The 20682-nt window shown below is 38.6% G+C and overlaps 1 protein-coding gene across 22 annotated transcripts in view; it reads left to right on the top strand.

The window, feature by feature from the left end:
* Positions 1-20682, top strand: part of VPS13D (vacuolar protein sorting 13 homolog D) — a 316308-nt gene that overhangs the window by 112729 nt on the left and 182897 nt on the right. For all 22 annotated transcript variants that reach the window (XR_007409292.1, XM_049107151.1, XM_049107184.1 and 19 more), the window contains 5 exons: positions 204-355; positions 3488-4519; positions 7781-7871; positions 9408-9534; positions 11666-11846. Coding sequence is in view for 21 of the 22 variants with exons in the window: in XM_049107151.1 (XP_048963108.1) it covers positions 204-355; positions 3488-4519; positions 7781-7871; positions 9408-9534; positions 11666-11846 (1583 nt within the window). In the remaining variant the exon portion in view is untranslated. The remainder of the gene's footprint in view (positions 1-203; positions 356-3487; positions 4520-7780; positions 7872-9407; positions 9535-11665; positions 11847-20682) is intronic.

Genomic DNA, 20682 nt, shown 5'->3' with positions numbered 1-20682 from the left:
TTTTGTGTATGAATTTATGTTGTACCTCTGTTTGTTATGAGTTTTGGTCTTGGTCTTGCTATGAGTTTGCACTCCATCATAGACAAGGCTGTCTTGCTCTAATGGTAACTCACAGACTCTATTTTATACACCCTGTACTTCATCAGCACAGTGCAATAAGTATTAGTATTTCCAATCTGTCCTTTTTCTCTGTGTCATGCCAGCTTTTCATATCCTGAACAACACCACCATTCAATTTAAACTGGAGAAGATCCCTATAGAGAGAGAATCTGAATTGACTTTCTCCCTTAGTCCAGATGACCTGGGAACTTCTAGCATCATGAAGATCGAGGGGAAATTTGTCAACCCAGTTCAGGTAAACACCTGTTGGTTTTCATGTCTGGGCACTTGAATTCCTATGTATTTTTTTTTAATTCCTATATTTATATTTATACCACATTGATGTGTCCATATCTTGTTATATAGTTGTATATATAAAATGTTAGAAGGAGAATATGTAGATTCAAAGAGATGTTGTGACTGCCTGTTACTGTCAATAACTTGTTCCGTGAAAGTGGCGCCTTTTCATTGTGTGCTTTCATCGCTGTGGAGTCAGTCTTGTTGGCCACCTTCATGTGGAGGAACAGTGAGTTCTATAGAAGGAGGAGGCAGATCTTTTATTTCATTGCCTTTGAAAAACAGAGTTACTGCTTAAAAAAATCAGAGCCTGTCTTCCCAGGAGGATATAGTTCTTGTCACTCTTTTGACATACTTGGCTCAGCCTATGAAACAATCTGATTATTTGAGCTGTTGACAGATCCTCTCAAGGGAGAATTAGTTGTGCCCTCTTTGAAATGAAATGGGCCAGGATAGGGATTTCTGTGTGTGTGTGTGTGTGTGTGTGTGTGTGTCTGCACATGCGCTTGTATATGGTGAGTACGCCTGTGTGTGTGATGAGTATATGTGTATACAACTGTCATCCCTTTTCCTTCAGAAGTGTCAGTTTTCCTGCTTTCACAGGGATGAGAGCAAAGAGCGTATTGTTATAAAACAGCAGGGACAGGCAGGATCTTAGGACAGTGGACCCTAGCCTTGGGCAGTACTTGGTCATTAGTCTGTATCTGGCAGCTGTTCTAGAGTAACTCAGGAGTGCTGTTCACAGAACATGTGTACCTTTTGACATCAGTAGTTCCTGGATATGAGTCCCTGGGTGAGGGAACTTTCCCCAAAGCTTTCCTATCTTGGCCAAACTTTTGCATAACCAGTAGTGGCTACTAGACTGACATTTTCATCTGAAATCTATTTTTTAACATGAATTCTTTTTTTTTTTTTTTTTTTTTAAGATTTTATCTATTCATGAGAGACAGAGAGAGAGAGAGAGAGAGAGAGAGACAGAGCAGAGGGAGAAGCAGGCTCCATGCAGGGAGTCTGATGTGGGACTCGATCCTGGGACTCCAAGATCATGCCCTGGGCAGAAAGTGGTGTTAAACCATTGACACCTGGGCTGCCCTATAACATGAATTCTGTTGGATTATGTTGACTTAATGTTCTTATGGTTACCATTCATTTACTGTGATTTTTGATGAAAATCTTCTAAAAATGATTGTAAATCAGTCTAAGTTATTATTTAATAATTCATATTTTTAATAATTTAAAAACACTTTATTATGAAAAATTTAAAGCATACAGTCGAATAGTTTAATGAACCTCACGTACCCATCATTTAGATGCAGCAGTTATCAATATTTTGCCACATTTGTCTCATTTCTCTCTCTCTCTCTTTTTTATTTTTTAGGTGGGGATAGGGTAGGGAGGGGAAGACGGAGAAAGAAAATCTCAAGCAGGCTCCACGCCCAGTGCAGAGTCTGATTTGGGGCTTAATCTTATGACCCTGAGATCATGACCTGAACTGAAATCAAGAGTCAGACGCTCAGCTGAGTGAGCCACCCAAGCACTCCTTTTGGTGAACTATTTTTAAGGCAAATCCCAGTCATACCATTTTTACTGCTATATATTTAGAATGTATCTCTGTAGTCAACGTGCATTTTCTTACATAACTAAAATGGTATTATTATGTCCAAATGAGGATTCCTTGGTTAACATAACAAATTTTAATCCATTTTCAGATTTCAGAGACATTTTTGATTACTTGAAAGAAAAAGGTCTTTTCACTTTTGCTTTGTTTCATTCAGGATCCAAATGAGACCTGTACATTGTGTTTGTGTGATATGTTGTGTGGGTCTTGGTTTAGCTTCCCTCTCGTTTTCTTCCCCACACTATTACTGCATTGTGACAAGTAGGTGAGTTGTCCTGTAGGTTGTCCCACAGTCTGGCTCTGGCTGTTCGTTTATGGCGTCACTCAATTTGTTCTCCCACATTTCCTATAATGCTGTACATTAACTCTACAGGTTTAACTGGATTCAGGTTCCTTTTTTTCTTGGCTAGAACACTTCAGCAGTGGGGTTGGTTCCTCCTATTGCATTATGTCAAGAGGCATGTAATGCTTGGTTGTCTCTGGGTTAGTGATGCTGAGATTGATGATTTTGTGCAGGTCTGGAGATCTGGATCCGTCCACTGTAACATTCCCCTCCAGTCCTTCATAGAAGGGCTTATTCCATGGGTGGCCTCTGATGGTACACGTTAGTTCAGTAGGGGCTTAGAACAGGCACTTTCCAATTCTGCCGTTTCTATGTTTGTTTGGAATTTCTCTGTTAAAAAATTGCCTATAAGTATATAAAAAAACTTGTGTGAAAATGTTTTTTTACTAAGTTACAATCAAACACAAACTATAAAAAAAAACAAAATATAAGGGGAGAGGAAACATAAGTGATCATGGCTTTTTATTATGATTACGAAGCACTTTTTTTTTTTTTTTTTTTAAAGATTTTATTTATTTATTCCTTGAGAGACACACACAGAGAGAGGCAGAGACACAGGCAGAGGAAGAAGCAGGCTCCACACAGGGAGTCTGACATGGGACTCGATCCCGGGTCTCCAGGATCCCACCCCAGGCTGAAGGCAGCACTAAACCGCTGAGCCACCGGGGCTGCCCACAAAGCACTTTGTTTAGCTGAACTAAACAAAGGTTGTTAGGCTAATTGGTGGTGATTAGCGAGTTTTAGAACCGCGAGTCTTATTTTTCTGTTCTGTGGTATCACCACATTAGACTTTTGGCAGTGTCCTTGTCAATTTTTGCAGTTGTTTTTGTGGGTTAGAAAGAGTGATTTTACAGATTCAGGCCTACAGTCAACAGTACTTATTGAACATTGATTGTGTTAAGATTATTTTGTGAGGTGCTGGGGGAGGCAGGAGGAGGGCCTTATCAGTAGACATGGGTCATGACAAGTTAAGGACAGAAAAGGAACAGAAGGGATAGTCCTGCAGTCAACTAATTTGTAACATCTTGGGGAAACCCGTAAACATCAACTTTGGAAATTTGTGGGCAGGTGCATTTGAGTGCAATTAATAATTGGTAGTGGGATAACTGAATTTCTCTCTTTGACTGCAGGTGGTGTTAGCAAAGCACGTGTATGAGCAGGTTTTACAAACGCTGGACAATCTTGTGTATAGTGAAGATCTGAATAAGTTTTCGGCCAGTGCAGCCTCCTCACCTTGCCCTAATTCTCCTCTGCCTTCCCTCAGTACCTGTGGAGAACCTTCTATTGAAAGGAAGGAGAATGGATTGTTCAGCCACTCCAGCCTTTCTAACTCTTCTCAAAAGTCCTTGTCTCTGAAGGAAGTCAGATCTTTTACCCAGATTCAAGCCAACTTTTGTATATCAGAGCTTCAAGTCCAGCTAAGTGGAGATCTGACTTTGGGGGCCCAGGGTCTTGTGAGCTTAAAGTTTCAGGATTTTGAGGTGGAATTCAGTAAAGACCATCCTCAGACTTTATCTATTCAGATTGCCCTGCGCTCTCTGCTGATGGAAGACTTACTGGAGAAAAATCCAGATTCTAAATATAAAAACCTGATGGTGTCTCGGGGAGCCCCTAAGCCATCTAGTTTAGCGCAAAAAGAATATCTTTCTCAGTCTTGTCCTTCAGTATCCAATGTGGAGTATCCTGACATGCCTCTGTCTCTCCCTTCCCACATGGAAGAGGCTCCTAATGTCTTCCAGCTGTATCAAAGACCCACCTCAGCATCCCGGAAGAAGCAAAAGGAAGTCCAAGACAAGGACTGTCCCTTGACCCCACCTCCTTCACCAACAGTAGATGAGCCCAAGATACTTGCTGGAAAGAGTAAATTTGATGATTCCTTGGTACATATCAATATATTCTTGGTGGATAAGAAACATCCAGAATTCACTTCCAGTTATAAGCGAGTTAACCGGAACATTGATGTTGATTTTAACTGCCTGGATGTGCTGATCACACTACAAACCTGGGTCGTGATACTAGATTTTTTTGGAATTGGTTCCACTGCCGACAACCATGCAATGAAGGTGCTGCCTGAGGACATTCTACAAAATGTGAAGTCAGAATCAAATGCTCTCTCAGAGTCTGAACTTCAGGATCCAGTTAACACTAAGCTGGATCTCAAGGTATCATTTCCCTTGTTCATTCACCCTAAGAAATAGATCTTACTGACAGGGGAGCTATATATAGTCTTCTGGATGTCTGTTAATATTTTAGGTAAGGTTTTAGCATAAATCCCATCTGGAGGCAAGAAAAATAAATGGTTTAGGTAACCGTCCACGTTTCCTTTTGGTCCTGCAGTTTGGTGGAATGCCTTATTTTCTTGAAGCCTCAGTTTGCTGGTCTTCTGTCATCCAGTTAATTAAGATAACTAAATGGGGGTAATGTATGTAAAGTACCTAGCTGAGTATCTGGGATGTAGTAGCTATTCTAGAATGTGGCTTTGATCCTCTCCCTGCTCACTTAGAACATTGTTGGCTTTCACTGAGGCAACAGGACAGCCATTGAGAATGAAGTCTCAGGTCAGACTGCCTGGGTTTGAATCCTGGCACTTTTGCTGTAACCTGTAGCTGTGTGGCCTTGGGCACAATTTTTAACTTCTTTCTCTCTCAATTTTCTCATCGATGAAATGGAGGTGTTGAGTGGTGCCTCCATCATTGGAATGTTGCAAAGATTAGGTAAGATAATTATACGAGGGGAGCCTTTTGCGCAGTGCTTGGTAGGAAGTGAGCATTCAGCGATTGATAGCTTTTATAGTTTTGCTATTATGTGGATTACCAGACTTACAATTGTCCTTGATACTCTTATTGTAAATGTTTAAAAACACTTAAAAAAGATAGAATTTGATTTTAAGGTTATATTCTGTTCTGTATGCTTAGCACAGTAAGATGTGTAAGCAGCAGCTCAACTCACTGTTTGGGGGCATGTCATCGGAACTAGCACCCTCCAGAGCCCGGGACTCCCTGCAGTGGCTGATGACATCTGTGCCTGGAGAGCGAAGTTTTTTATCTACTTGTCTTAGCAAATGCGGACTTGCACTTGCTGCTGGGGAACAGTCAGGGAGGAGAGTCATGTTTAATCCAGTTGCTGTCTTCTTTCCTTAGCTGGCAAGAGGCTGCATTCCTCTAGAAATGGAAGAGCTTTCGGGGCAGAGTTGGGCATGCATCAGTGTCATCTCTCCCATCTCTGTTTGTGGATGAGTGCCTCTGCGGCACTCTGAGACCTCTGGAACCTTGTTTAGCCAGATGAATGGCAACTGGAGAGGCTTCAGTCATTGTTTTGGACCTCATTTTTTATGTAGCCGTGACTTTCATCCTGGGGTACCAGTCATGAATGGCCTCAGGAACCCTTTGGTGTTGGGTGTGGAAGAGCTCCAGAGGCCTTTGCACAGATAGACATAGCTGGCTTCACACAAGAACACCACCAGATAATGCCCTTCAGCAATGGGCTATTTTAGAATAAGAATTTTTGAAAACATTTTTATTGTGAAAAATTTCAAACATAACACAAATAGTTTAATGAACTTCCATTTACTCTGTTCCTTTAAGATTCATCACATTTACTTTATTCCTTTTTTCTTTTTGCTGAAGAAAGCAGAATTCCAGATACATGATTTTACCTCTTGATGCTTCAGTATTCATTTCTAAAAAATGTGAACATGTTCTTACATACCCACATCTAACTAAATTAATGAGAATTTCTTGGTATTCTGTAACACTACTCAATCCATAATCAGATCTTTCTGATTATCTCAGAGTAGCCCTTTTACTAGTGGATTATATAGAGAGAAATGAATGGTTAAGAAACTTCATGTCTTCTCTGTGATCTCTGCAATTCATTGGAATACTTTACTTTTCTGAACTGTAGTTTCTCCGTCTACAAAAGGGGGAGAATTAAATAAAATACCATGTGACTCCTTTGGTTGGGAGTTCAAGTAAGGTTCACATGTTATGTTAGCTGTCATTAGCTGTCATATCTCCTAAATCTCTGTTAATTAAAGAAAACCAGTCTTCATTCCCCCCATGCCATTGGCTTGTGGAAACCTTGTGGACACAGGGTTAGTATCCTGCAGAGTGTCCCACATTCTGGATTTTTCTTTTGGTTTCCTTTTGGTGCCATTTGACTTCTTTGATCTTCTAATTTTAGAAATGGAAGTTAGCTCTAGAGGCTTCCTCAGATTCAGGTTCACCTTTGTGTTAAGAACACCTCGTAGGTCGCGCTGGGTGCTTCTTGTTGAGTCACGCCCGGGGAATGCAACATCTGTCCCACTTTTAGTGATGTTAGGATTCACGTTAAGAACAGGGTGTGGTTGTGACAGCTGGATTCCTCTAATCAAAGCGTTTTTAGCCTCACTGTATTTGTTATTTGGGTGATTACGTAAGTGACTAGAAGCTTTCTGTTTCCCTCTTTCATGATAATCTCGTTTCCTTGAGACTTGTGTGTCTGTTAGGAAGCTTTCTGCAGTCTCCAAGGCCACTGCACCCACAACAATCCCCTCCTTTTTTCTCTGCCTTCCTCTACAAATGTTCTTCCCTCTTCTTTTCTTCTTCTTCTTTTCTTTCTGCCTTCTTCCGTCTTTTTTCCTCCTTATTGTGGATTCATCAAACTTTTACTGAGCACCTGCTTAGTGGCAGGCACTGAAAATACAGGGGTGAGTCTGGTACTTGGAAGCAGTGAATGTGAATTGAGGTCCCATCTTTTCGACTTTCACCTTCCTTCTCTCCAACTGCTCTCTTATCCCCACTGATGACGCTAAGGTACCTGTCTCAACACGTCCTATATATAGAAGTCCTTTGATATTTGAAATGACAATGTTACAATACAGGATTTGTTACAAGGATTGTGGTTCCTAAGACAGAATTTTGGTGTTCCTATTTCTGTGTATCCCTTGAAAAGAAAATCTTTGATGGTAGTTCCTAGGTGAAGTCCCAGTTGATCACCAGAGACTTCTATTAAATATTTGTCTAGTCAGTAAACAGAATTCTAAGTCCTATTTATCATTTTGCTTGGATGGATTTCTTAAGGTAAGATGTAAAGAATCTCTATGAGTAATTACAGAATAATGCAATATTAAAAACATGCAAAAGTGAGAAAAATTGTTTTATAATATAACATGTTTCACTAACGAAGTGTAGATGAGGTGAGCACAGAGACGACACCAGAGGCCCATGGTTTTAGGCTGTTCAGTTGAGCCTCTTTCTCATCAGCTTTCTCTTCGGATTATATGTGACTGAAAAAGAAAGCAAAAATGAAATTGGCATCCACAAAAGTGTTTACTTCAAATTCGCTGAGCCTTTCTGTATCTTCCTCAATTTGTTTCTGTTTGCCTGACATGTATCTTTTCTCTCCCAATAAGATCTGTCTTGCTTTATTTCCCATGTTCTTAGGTTCATTCACTCTCTCTTGTGCTGAATAAGACCACCAGTGAGCTTGCTAAAGCGAGTGTGTCCAAATTAGTGGCACACCTGGAAATGATTGGTAAGTGGAGAGAAATCAAACTTGCAAAATCTGGTAAAAACTTGAGCCTCCTGCTCGACAAATCTAATTGTCCTCACGTGCAAAGTAAGGTGGGGGATCAGTGGCTTAGACCAAAAAGTTCTTGGTCTAGCTATGATTGCTGATAGTGGTTCCCAGATACTGCCTTATGGATAAGAATCATGTGGACAGCTTGTTAAAAATAGAAGTGTTTGCCCACTTCCTGCCCCATCCCCAAAATGTGGTTCGTTTGGTTGGGATGGGGCGGTGGCATCTATCTTGTGTTTTTAACACACTCTGTCTAGGGTGACTATATATAATTTTTTGTCCAAATTGTGACATTTTGAGAGTGAAAGGGGACATAATTAATAATTACACCTGGGAAACCAGGGTATATATTTAATCTATTGCCATAAATAGAGCCGCCAGTAGGCGGTGTGATTTTAGGTAGGAGGACGTGGCACAGCTGGCATTCTAATAGGACTCTGCAGGTTGAAATTGTTAAACACAAGTGATCAGACACATCAAGTTCTAAATAGTAGAGGTTTATAAAGTGTGAATAAAACACTGTTCCTTCCTTAAGGAACAGATAGTGAAATATGGAAGATCACAGAGCTCAAATGTTGACTTTGTGGTATAAACAAGAATGTCTTTTGAGAAGGGAATGACCCGGAATTGAGATTTCATGCCTGGTGTAGATTAAATTAATTTATAAAAGCTCAGAAGAGATAGGCCTTTAAAATTGGGATAAGTTAGTTAGAGATATAAGGGTCATATATATAACATCTTAAGTTCATTGAGAGCTGAACTAGCATGGCAAATATAAACACCTAAGTCATTGCTTTGTAGAGCTAATTATGATGATAGAACTTGTTTTATGGAAGCAGCAGTTCACAGTATCACTTTTTAATATCCACACCATGTAAAGAATGATTCATCATAAGTTCACATCCTAGGTGCGCATGTCTTAACATCCTTCTTTGTTCTTTTCCACCTTCAAGGGGTTTCATTCTTGTAATAAATACCAGAGTAGTTTTAGATCTGTCTCCAGTGTCTGTCTCATTAATTGCACTTTTTATTAAATCACACTAACACCCACTTAATGTTGCCTGAATACCTGACATATCTCTGACACTTCCTCCCTGATTCTTTTATTCATAGTACAATTAATAGACCTTTTGCTATTTCACTAATTCTAATTAGTGGTCTTAATCTCAGAAAGGATCTCATTTTGTCTGTATTTAGAAATGTTTTATCCTTTGTGTATGCATTCAGTTTAATTTCTTCCCCTTTATAAAGGTTAAAGTATGATAAGCCGTTTGTTTCAACTCCCTTTGGACTTCTGCGTTGAGACCATTTGAAATAATGTGGAAAATGTTTTTGATGGATGTATTGGAAAATGAAAATTTGCTTTTGACATTTAATTTGGATAAATAGTGAAAAGTCTGAGACGTGTGTATCAGTTCTTGTGCCAGACATATTTAAGGTGTAGTATGAAAAAAGATACATAAGGATGTGTTCTAATTTTAACAACTCTAGATGGAGACCTGGCCTTACAGGGAAGCATTGGGAGCCTGTCCTTGAGTGACCTTACAGCCCATGGAGAATTCTACAGAGAGCGGTTCACTACAAGTGGGGAAGAAGCACTCATCTTCCAGACTTTTAAGTAAAAATACCAATTTTTCTCATTTGACATTTTGTCATATTTGTTTGCTGTTTCAAATTCTTGTTGGCTAAACAATAAAAGTTTAAAAAGATTTTTACCTTTGGGGTACCTGGGTGGCTCAGTGGTTGAGCATCTGCCTTTATTCTCATGAATAAATAAATAAAATATAATGAATAATAAATATTGAGGGTACGAATTTAGATCAGTTTTCATTTAGTTCTCAATGTTCTGGAATGACTTCAGCCTGAAAAAGTTGTTGATGATATGGATGTCATATTATGCATTTTTTTCTATATAAAGACAATCTATATTGAATCTTTTCAGTTTTAGAATTTAGAAGGCATTTTTAGGCCTTTTAGTTTTTAAAGAATGGTTTCTTCAGAAGGCTAAAAGTGGGTTTTCAACATCTTAGGCAGCTGTTAGAAAATATAGATATCCAGCTCTGCCCCCAGATTTTCTGCTCTAAGGAAGTGCTCAGTCTTTCTTCTTTTTTTTTTAAAGATTTGCTAAAGTGATTCTCATGTTTAACTAGAGCTGAGAAAAACTGTCCCCAAAGATATCTGAGAACTTTTTCTTTCATTTTTAGGGGGAGTATATCATAATCTACTGAGAATGTAGATTGATGTGTTTATATTACTATCTACCACAGTGGTGTAATTTTATGATAAATGAGATAATTTTTTTAAAAAGATTTTTATTTATTTATTCATGACAGACACACAGAGAGAGGCAGAGACACAGGCAGGGGGAGAAGCAGGCTCCATGCAGGGAGCTGGACGTGGGACTCAATCCTGGGTCTCCAGGATCACACCCTGTGCTGAAGGAGGTGCCAAACCGCTGGACCATCAGGGCTGCCCAAATGAGATAATTTTTTAAAGATTTTTATTTATTTGAGAGGGAGAGAGAGCAGGAGAGCACAAGCATTGGAGAAGGAGAAGCAGGCTGCCCATCCAGCAGGGAGCCCGAGTGGGGCTTCATCCTAGGAACCTGGGATCATGACCTGAGCCAACAATAGCTACTTAACTGAGCCACTCAGGTGCCCTGATAAATGAGATAATTATTATTTTTTTAAAATTTTTAAAATTTTTATTTATTTTTGATAGTCACACACAGAGAGAGAGAGAGGCAGAGACACAGGCAGAGGGAGAAGCAGGCTCCATGTACCGGGAGCCCGACGTGGGATTCGATCCCGGGTCTCCAGGATTGTGCCCTGGGCCAAAGGCAGGCGCTAAACCGCTGCGCCACCCAGGGATCCCAAATGAGATAATTAATATAAAAGTCCTAACTATCTACCTGGCACACAATAGGTGCTTAAGCAACTCTGAGTTTCTTTCCCCTGTGACTGTGTCCCATATAATTTACTATTATGATACCATGTCCTTTAAAATGAAAACCCATCATAAAAGTTTTCTAATTTTTACTTGGAATGTAGATGCTAAACCTCTTTGGCCTACATTGCCCTGAAGTAAAAAGAAGACTTCTTTCTACCTCCAGGAGACAGTTTTCCCTAGAAACATTGATTCTGTTGCCTAATGTTCTTTACCCATTGGTTCATGGACTTATTTTTGTCCTCTTTTGAGTCCCATGTTGTTACAGTCTTTGAGTGATTCTTCACTTTTCCGTAAAGGCGGGGAAAGAGGCATGAGCCACAGGTGGCTTCTGTGTGAGTTCTGGAATCGAGAGGGAGTCTAGGGGCGCCTGGGTGGCTCACTTGATTAAGCATCTGTCTTGGTCTTTAGTTCATGATCTCAGGGTCCTGAGATTGAGCCCCAGGCTCCCTGCTCAGCCGGGAGTCTGCTGCTTCTCCCTCTCTGTCCATATCCCCTTCATTCATGCTCTCTCTCACTCTCTCTCAAATAAATAAAATCTTAAAAAAAAGAGGGGGGGGGGAATCTAGCACCAGGACTGCCCGTCTGTTCATAGCCATAGCCATCACACCAGACTTTATTTAACATGGTTGCCACAGCTTAGAGAAGGAGTTAAGTATTGGAGTTCACTTTGTCCAACCTGAGTGTGGATTTGCATTTCAAAAGCTAAAGCTGTTTTCTAGGGAAACCCCTAAATGAGCCCGTTTTCTTCCAATGCTGACTGGTATCTGGCTCCCAAATCACACTTCTGCGCTTATTCCCAGATACGGCCGGCCTGACCCTCTGCTCCGGAGAGAACACGATGTCCGAGTGAGCCTCCAGATGGCGTCCGTGCAGTATGTCCACACACAGCGCTTTCAGGCAGAGGTGGTGGCCTTCATTCAGCATTTCACTCAGCTGCAAGATGTCTTAGGGCGCCAGCGAGCTGCTATCGAGGGGCAGACGGTAGGAAGGCTCATTACCCTGGGTTGCTTTTCTGATTTTATCCATAGAACTTTTAAGCCTCTAGAGAAAAGTCTGGAAAATTTCACTGCAAAAGGGAAAGGTCTTTAGGTATTTACCTGCTTGCTAGTGTGGTCCATGTAGCCAACTACCTGCAGGAGTCCTACCGTAATTGGAGAGCTTACATCCCTTCTTCATTGTGTCGTGTTTTAATGGCCTTTAAGGTTTAGCTTTAGCTTCCTCTAAAGAAGATAGATGAAGTTGGTGGCTAACACTTTTGGTCCCTTTTGGTATTTTAGTGGAGATACTTCTCTTCAAAAATGTTTCCTTTTTTTTTTTTTTTTTTTCAAAAATGTTTCCAAAGAACATACCGATTATATAAAGAGAGTTTTTTCCAAATAGATTCACAGTTCCTAACTTCTTCATTCGTGGGTCTCTTAGTGTTTTGGAAATATTTCCATGGCACGTCCTTAGCCAAAAGACACACCTCAAGGTCTTTCCATTTAAAAAATAGTTCAGTCTAAACAACTTGGGCAGTACATGTGTCCTAACGACTCAGTAGCTCTTTAAAAAAAAATGACACAGAAGTGAAAGACTTGAATTTTTATTTCATTTGTAAATAAATTACTTGCTAATAGGGACGTAAGTGCCCCTTGGCACTGTACAGCTTCTCAGACTTGGGACCAGGCTGGACACGGCAGCCCTCATTTCCTGTCCCACATTCATTGTCTCATGGCACTGGCTTTTTCAGCAACTGCTGGAGACCTGGCTTCACGAAGATGTAACATGAAAGGAATGTAGCGTGATCTAACATTGAACGTGAACTATCTCAGTCTAGAATATGCATTGTCCGACAGATGATATGTTTGCCCCCCAAACTTAAAATGTCCTGACAGCACACATGTGAGTGTGTGGCGGTGTCTTCTGGTATCTTCACAGAGTTTGGGAACCATAGAAAACGTTTACGGCGTAGTCCTTTGTAAAACTTATTTTTAAGCTTCATTAGGTAAAAGATTATAATTAAATCGATAACAGTCTTTAGTGACAACATTTAAAGTCTTTAATTTAAATTTTTGAATATGTTCCATATTGATTTAGTACAGAATCAAAGTAAAAGGACATTTGATGAAAAGTTTCCTTCTCAATTACTTTTCCTTAACCAGCCAGTTTCTCTCTATGGAGGTAATCATGTTACTAGTTTCCTGTGTATCTTTGAGAGAATATATTTTTTTAAAAATATAAAAGCACAGGGGCACTTGGGTGGCTTAGTTGGTTAGGCCTCCGACTTTTGATCTCAGCTCAGGTCTTGATCTCAGGGCTGTAGGTTCAAGCCCTCATTGGGCTCCACATTGGGCGTGGAGCCTACTTAGTTGAGAAAAGATATACATATATATGTATAAATATGTACTTATTTATAAAAGCAGAGTCAAATTATAAGGAATGTGGGAAAAGAGGATCTTACTGTGTCCTAGTATCCCAGGTATGTTTTAATTTGTTTTCATTGTTTTTTAAATTTCTCCCAATGCATGTTTCCATGGTTGTAATCATAGAGTATATGACCTTTTATTTTCTCTCCAGAAACTTTTAAAATAAACTTATTTGACACGTATAAAAGAGTACCTACAGCATGTCATTTTCAAAGTATGATAATAAAATGAACATATGTGAACCTACAACCAAAATAAAAATTAAAACATCGCTAAGGCTGCTGCATGTGTTCGTACCCCATCCCATCTCATTCCTGTCAACTCCTTTGGTAACTGCTCTCCAGATTTTTGGGTCTTGTGGTCCCTTAAAAAAAAAGTTCCCATATAATATTTTTTGCTTCATTTGTTCTGATCTTTATAAAAATGGTATTAAGCCGTGTTTAATGTTCTTTTACTTGCTTCCCCCCCCCTCCCATTTTCATTTAGGTTGCTACACGTGATTGCCTTTCATTTAATTTCACTGTTGTAGTTTATTGCGTGTAACAATAAAATAGATAAAATAGATTTATCCATTTTCCTGTTGAACATTTGGTTGTTTAGAGTGTTTTGCTGTTGTGTACTATGTCTCCTGGTGCACATGTGTTAAGAGTCTCTCTGAGCAGGATTTCTGGGCCGTGGGGTATATGCACGTTTATCTTTAAAAGACCGCGCCAGGGATCCCTGGGTGGCGCAGCGGTTTGGCGCCTGCCTTTGGCCCAGGGCGCGATCCTGGAGACCCGGGATCGAATCCCACGTCGGGCTCCCGGTGCATGGAGCCTGCTTCTCCCTCTGCCTGTGTCTCTGCCTCTCTCTCTCTCTCTCTGTGACTATCATAAAAAAAAAAAAATAGAAGACCGCGCCAGATTGTTCTCTGAAACCATTATGCACTCCCACTGGCAATGTAGAAGAATTCCTTTTAATTCATATCCTTTTATGAATTAATATTCTTTAGTTATATCTTTATTTTGGGCCAACAGTGGTGTAATGGCATTATTACATTTATGTTCTACCTATGCTTTTTTGTGTTATTTTTACTTATTTTAAAAAGAATTAAAAAAAATTTAATTCCACCTACCTATGCTTTTTAAAAGAAACATAAATTGAAAAAAATTAAAAAAAAGAAACATAAATTGAGGAATAGCATACAGTACATACAGTAATGTACTGTAAAGTGTGTTAATTTTATGCATTCAATTTTGAAAGCCAGCATGTTAACCTTTTTTCATAACCTGTTTTCATTTTGCTTTGCATTTTTCATAGCAATCCTATTTTATAGCTGTATAATCCATCAAGTCAGTTTACTTAACCATTTCCTTGTTTTTTAACATTTAAATTGCTTCCAGTTTTTCATTTTTGTGAGTAATACTTCTATGAATAGCATTGTATGCCTAGGTTTTTTTTTTTTTTCTTCCATTTTTTGAATTATTTTTATAGTATTGAATCTTGTAAATGATATTGTTTGGTCAAAGTGATGAACATTTTTGTGACTCTCAGTTCAATACTTCTTTTTTTTTTTTTTGTTTTTTTTTGTTTTTTTCAGTTCAATACTTCTAATAAATGTTGTCTATTAGGATTAAGTACCCTTAAAATGATTATTTTCACCTATGCAGTTTAAGCAGCAGTTTTACTGTGAGGAATCCCTAGCAGTAGGAAATGAGACAATGTGCGTTACTGTGTAACTGGGCTTAACTTCCTGGGTTAAGTAGAAATTAAACAGGATAGTCTTTGAAGTTTTTGTTATATCGAGTTAAGTAAGACAAGTAGATGGTAAAGGAATGATTTTCTGTTTTGAACAGTGCTAAGTGTGTGAGCTCTAAAGAAAAGCTGATTTTCTCAAGGATCTTTAATCCTAGTTGTTTAAAATACTTAGGTGTAAGATTTTGCATTACTTAGATTTATGGAGAGTGCTACAGACCTATTTTGCTGATAAAATTGAGGCTATTTTGAAACTTAAAATTGCTTTCTCCTACTATTGTACAGGTGACAGGTAGTATCCTCTACCTGTGACTTGTAGCTGGATTTTTATTCCTGTATTTTCTAGTGTCTGTAAATAATGATCCAGTAGGACTTGACATTTCTTTTTAATCTTGATATTTGAAATTATAAGAGCATCATGTTCCTCGATTGGGCCAAATATTTTTTACCCCAGAAGTGTGATATGGTTTTCCTGTGTCTTCTGCTTTACCTGTTTTTCTTTTATTTGTTAAACTTTTATTCACTGAGCAACTGGGAGTACAGATTTTTGGTGGAGCTAAGATGTATTGCAGTTTTGAAATCTTAGTACAAGAATCTGGAGTCTGGGTGTTGCCAGTATAAGCTGTGTCACCAGCAGCAAGTTATTTTTCTTGCTCAATTCTCTCTCAATTATTGGAGGAAAATGGAGATACAAAAAATAAATATGCTGTACATTCGCTTAACAATATATTAACGATGCTTTGTAGTTTTCAGAGTGCTTTCACATATACGATCTCATTTGATCCTTATGACAACCTTGTTTGTTCATTTCTGTGAATTATTTAGTGAATGTTCATTGACAAATGTTGTGTCATACAGTCTGCCAGGTGCTAGGAACATAATGGAAAGCAAGAAAGACAGGGTCATTGCCCTAATGGAGCTCATGTTTTAGTGAGATGATATAACCCAGGAAAAAATATAATTAGTTATGATTGTAGTCAGTGAGGGAGTGGTGGGCAGGTGTGTTATTGCCATTTTATCAGGGAGGAAACAGTAATTCTTTACTCTGCTTGTCTGGGACTCTAGCTAACTCACAGAGTTAGCTTTGTGCTTTTCCCTTAATGGGGGAACGTGTAACATGTAACTGTTAAGGCTGTTAGAGAAGTAAGAGCCATGTGGTATTAGTGTATTAGTTTTGAGTCTGCCCCTTCATGCACTGAACTTCATAAAATAGAGTCATATGCTACTAGATGATTTCTTCTACGTGCTCCAAGGGTATGGTGCCATTTCGTCCTTACGACAGCTCTTGAAGGTAGGGCCTATGATTCCTCCCGTTTTAGAGATAAGGAAAGTAAGACTCAGAGATCTAACAAGTTACCCAGGCTCACCAGGCTACTGAGTGGCCAGAGTGGGGATTCCCACTCAGGGAGCCAGGCTTCAGAGTTCCCATTCTGAATTCTTACACTAACCTGACGAAATGGTCACAGTCTTTTATTTCTGGAGGTGAGGTTGTGAAGATATCAGATTCCTTCTATTTGTTTGTCTTTCCCTTCTAAGTTTGCTACAGTGAATATGAGTTAATTTTTAATTCTAAAATTTACTCAACAAAGCAAACAGGAAGCAGTCATGGGCTGATAGACAATACCAACAATTCAAGTACAGTTAGAAAGTGAAAAAGGTAGCTAGTTACTGTGTTGCAAATTCTCCTGACTTATGTACTTAACACCAGAAGAAAGAAAAGCTTTTTTTATGTAATAAAGGCTATATTTTTTCTGTTTAGAAAGTAATAAATGTGTTTTAGAGGTTATTTCAAAAAAGTTAATAAAACTATGAAGAAGTAGAAAATTAAAATTGATTCTGTTTTGTAATCTGTATTTTTCACTGATGAATAGATGAGAAACATTTCATTATATTAGTGTATTGTACTTTTGGTCCTCTTTATTATGGTATAATTTATAGTAAAATTAAGCAATTTTAAGAGTACAGTTCAGTGAGTTTTAGCAATTGTATAGTCTTGTAAGCATAGTCACATCCAGATTTTTAGAACATTTCTGTTATCTACAAAGTTTCCTTGTTTCCCCAGGCAGTCTCCTAATCCTTGTGTCCTGGCAGCCATTGGTTTGCTTTCCATCAGAATAGTTTTGCCTGCCTTTCTTTCTTTCTTTCTTTCTTTCTTTCTTTCTTTCTTTCTTCCCTTTCTTTTTTTATTTTTTATTTTTTTTATTTTATTTTACTTATTAATGATAGGTACACAGTGAGAGAGAGAGAGAGAGGCAGAGACACAGGCAGAGGGAGAAGCAGGCTCCATGCACTGGGAACCCGATGTGGGATTTGATCCCGGGTCTCCAGGATCGCGCCCTGGGCCAAACAAAGGCAGGTGCTAAACTGCTGCGCCACCCAGGGATCCCTTCCCTTCCCTTCCCTTCCCTTCCCTTCCCTTCCCTTCCCTTCCCTCCCCTCCCCTCCCCTCCCCTCCCCTCCCCTCCTCTGTAAGTGAAATCGTACAGCGTAGCTCTGTCTGGCTTTTTTCACTTAGCGTAATGCTCTTGAGATCCATCCGTGGATGCATACTGCAATAGCAATGTGATTTCTTTTTATTGCCAAGTAGTATTCATTCATTGAATGTAATACAGTTTGTTATCCATTCACCCACTTTATATCCATTTAGGTAGTTTCAAGTTTTTGGCTATTATGAATAACACTACTGTGAACATTTGCATTGAAATCTTTGTGTGGATGTACGTTTTCATTTCTCTTAAATAAATACCTAAGAGAGGAATTGCTGCATTACATGGTAACTGTGTGGTTAACATTATAAGGAACTGTCTTCAGAATTCTTTTGGCTAAGAGGTCCCTGGCTGGCTCACTTGGTATGACATATGACTCTTGATCTCCACATTTTGAGTTCGAGCCCCACATTTGGGCATGGAGCCTCCTTAAAAAAAAAAAAAAAAATCATTAAAAAAAAGTTTAAAAAATAATTATTTTTGCTTTTCTAGATTCTTTGCTCTTTCATGGATTTTAGAATCAGCTTGTCAGTGTCTACAGTAAAGTCTGTTGAAATTTAGATTGGGATTGTGTTGAATCTGTAGGTCAGCTTTTAGAGAAATGACATCTTCATACTATCCGTTTGTCTTTTTTTTTTTTTTTAAAGATTTAATTTATTTACCCACGAGAGACACACACAGAGAGAGAGAGGCAGAGACACAGACAGAGGAGAAGTAGGCCCCATGCAGGGAGCCCGATGCGGGACTCGATCCCGGGACTCCAGGAAGGCAGGCGCCAAACTGCTGAGCCATCCAGGGATCCCCTCCGTTTGTCTTTTGAGTATGGCATATTTCTCCATTTATTTAGGTCCTTAGTTTCCCTCAGCAGTGTTTGTAGCTTTGAGTTTACTGGTCTTATGTATCTTTTATTAAATTGATCCCTAGATCTTTTATATTTTTGATACTGTTATAAGTGATATTTCAAGTTTCAATTTCCAGTTTTCTGTAGACTGTATATAGAAATGCAGTTGATTTTTATACACTGACCTTGCACCCTGCAACTTTGCTAGATATACTTACCACTTCCAGCTGCTTTTTGGAGGTTCTTTAGGATTTTTTTACATAAATGATAATGTTGTCTGTGAACTTTACTTTTTCCTTTTCAATCTGTATGCCTTTCGTCTCTTTTTCTTCCTTCACTACACTTCCAGTACAATGTTAAATAGAAGGAGTGACAGCAGACATCCTCGCCTGTTTCCAATCGTAGGGGAAAAGAATTCAGTTATTTTAGGGTTGGCAAACTATGGCCCATGAGAATATACATATATATATATATATATACACTCATAAAGTTTTATTGGAATACAGCCATGTTTACTTACCTATGTACTATCTGTGGATATTTACACAGTTTTCTTGATTTGTTACAGATTTTTGTATCTGTGTTCCTGAGGAATATTAGTTTGTAGTGTTCGGGAATAGAAAATAATGCCTTTTCTGGTTTTGGTAACCAGGCAGTGCTATCCTTGTGGAATGAACTGGAAGTGTGCCCTTTTCTATTTTGAGAAAATTTCTGTAGAATTGATACTATTTCTTTGTGTATTGTGGATACAAGCCCTTTGATATATGTGTTGTGAATATTTTCTCCCAGTCTTTGGCTTTCCCCCCACTTTCCTAACACTATTCTTTGAAAAGCAGAAGTTTTTCATTTTGATGAAGTCCAATTTTTTTCTCTCACAATGTTTGTCTCTTGTCAAAGAAATTTTTGTCTACCATAAGGTGGCGAAAATTTTCTCTTCTGTTCTCTATTAGAAGCTTTTTTGAGTTGATTATTTTTAGTTTTTTTAAAAGATTATTTATTTATTTATTTATTCATGAGAGACACACAGAGAGAGGCAGAGACACAGGCAGAGGGAGAAGCAGGCTCCTTACAGGGAGCTTGATGTGGGACTCGATCCCAGGACCCTGGGATCACTCCCTGAGCTGAAGGGCAGACGCTCAACCGCTGAGCTACCCAGGCATCCCTGAGCTAATTATTTTTAAAGATTTTTAAAGTAATCTCTGCACCCAACCTGGGGCTTGAACTCACGACCCTGAGATCAAGAATTGCATGTTTTACTGACTGAGTCATCCAGCTACCCCTTGAGTTAATTTTTGTATATTTTGTGAAGTGAGGGCTGAGTTTTTTTTTTTTTTTTTTTTCCATATATATAGCTAGCCTGTTCCATTTCCCATTGTATTATCTTGGCACTTCTATTGAGAAGCAATCAACCATATAGGCATGTGTGTCTTTTTTTCACTTTCTATTCTGTTCTACTGATTTATATTTAATTATGTGTCAGTACCATCTTGTCTTAACCATTGCCGCTTCATAGTGTGTCTTGAAATCCTAGCGTAGGTCCTCCAACTTTGTTCTTTTTCAAAGTTGTTTTGGCTACTTCAGGACCTTTGTTTTTCCATACAAATTTTAGAATCAGCTTGTCTTTCTACAATAAAATCTGCTGGGATTTTTATTTTGATTACATTGAATCTATGTGTCTGGAGAATCAACATCTTAATAATAATACTGAGTCTTTGGTCCTCAGCTATGGCATATCTCTCCATTTAGTTAGGTCTTCAGTTCCTCTCAGTATTGTGTTGTAGTTTTGGTTATACTGGTCTTACACATCTTTTGTTAAATTGATCCCCTAGGTATTTGAAATTTTGATGCTATTATAAATGATACCAATTTTTAAAAATTTCATTGTCCAATTTTTTATTCAAAGTATAAGAAATATAACTTTCATATATTGACACGTTGACCTCTTATCCTTCAATCTTGCTAAACTTAGCCTAATTCCTTTTGATTCATTAGGGTTTTCTACATAGATGATTATGAATCATCTAATCATAATAAGGGATTGAATAAGGGAGTTGAATAAGGGAGTTACATGTTTTCCTCTCCAACCTATAAGTCTTTTTGCACAGACTAGGACTTCAGCATAATGTTGAATAGAAGTGGTGAGAGGGGTTGCCCTTGCTTTGTTCCTTATCTTAGGGAGAAAACATTCTATAAATATGATGCTAGCTGTAGATCGTTTGTGCATTTGTTGTTTAAGGACTCTGTCCATTCATCTAAATTGTCAGTTTGAAAATAAATAAATAAATAAATAGTCAATTGATTGGCATAAAGTTGTTCATAGGTTCCCTTATCTTTTCAATATTTGTAAATTC

This window comes from Canis lupus, chromosome 2 (assembly GCF_003254725.2).
Source record: "Canis lupus dingo isolate Sandy chromosome 2, ASM325472v2, whole genome shotgun sequence".
NCBI lineage: Eukaryota > Metazoa > Chordata > Mammalia > Carnivora > Canidae > Canis > Canis lupus.
This window is presented reverse-complemented; position numbering and strand designations above follow the sequence as displayed.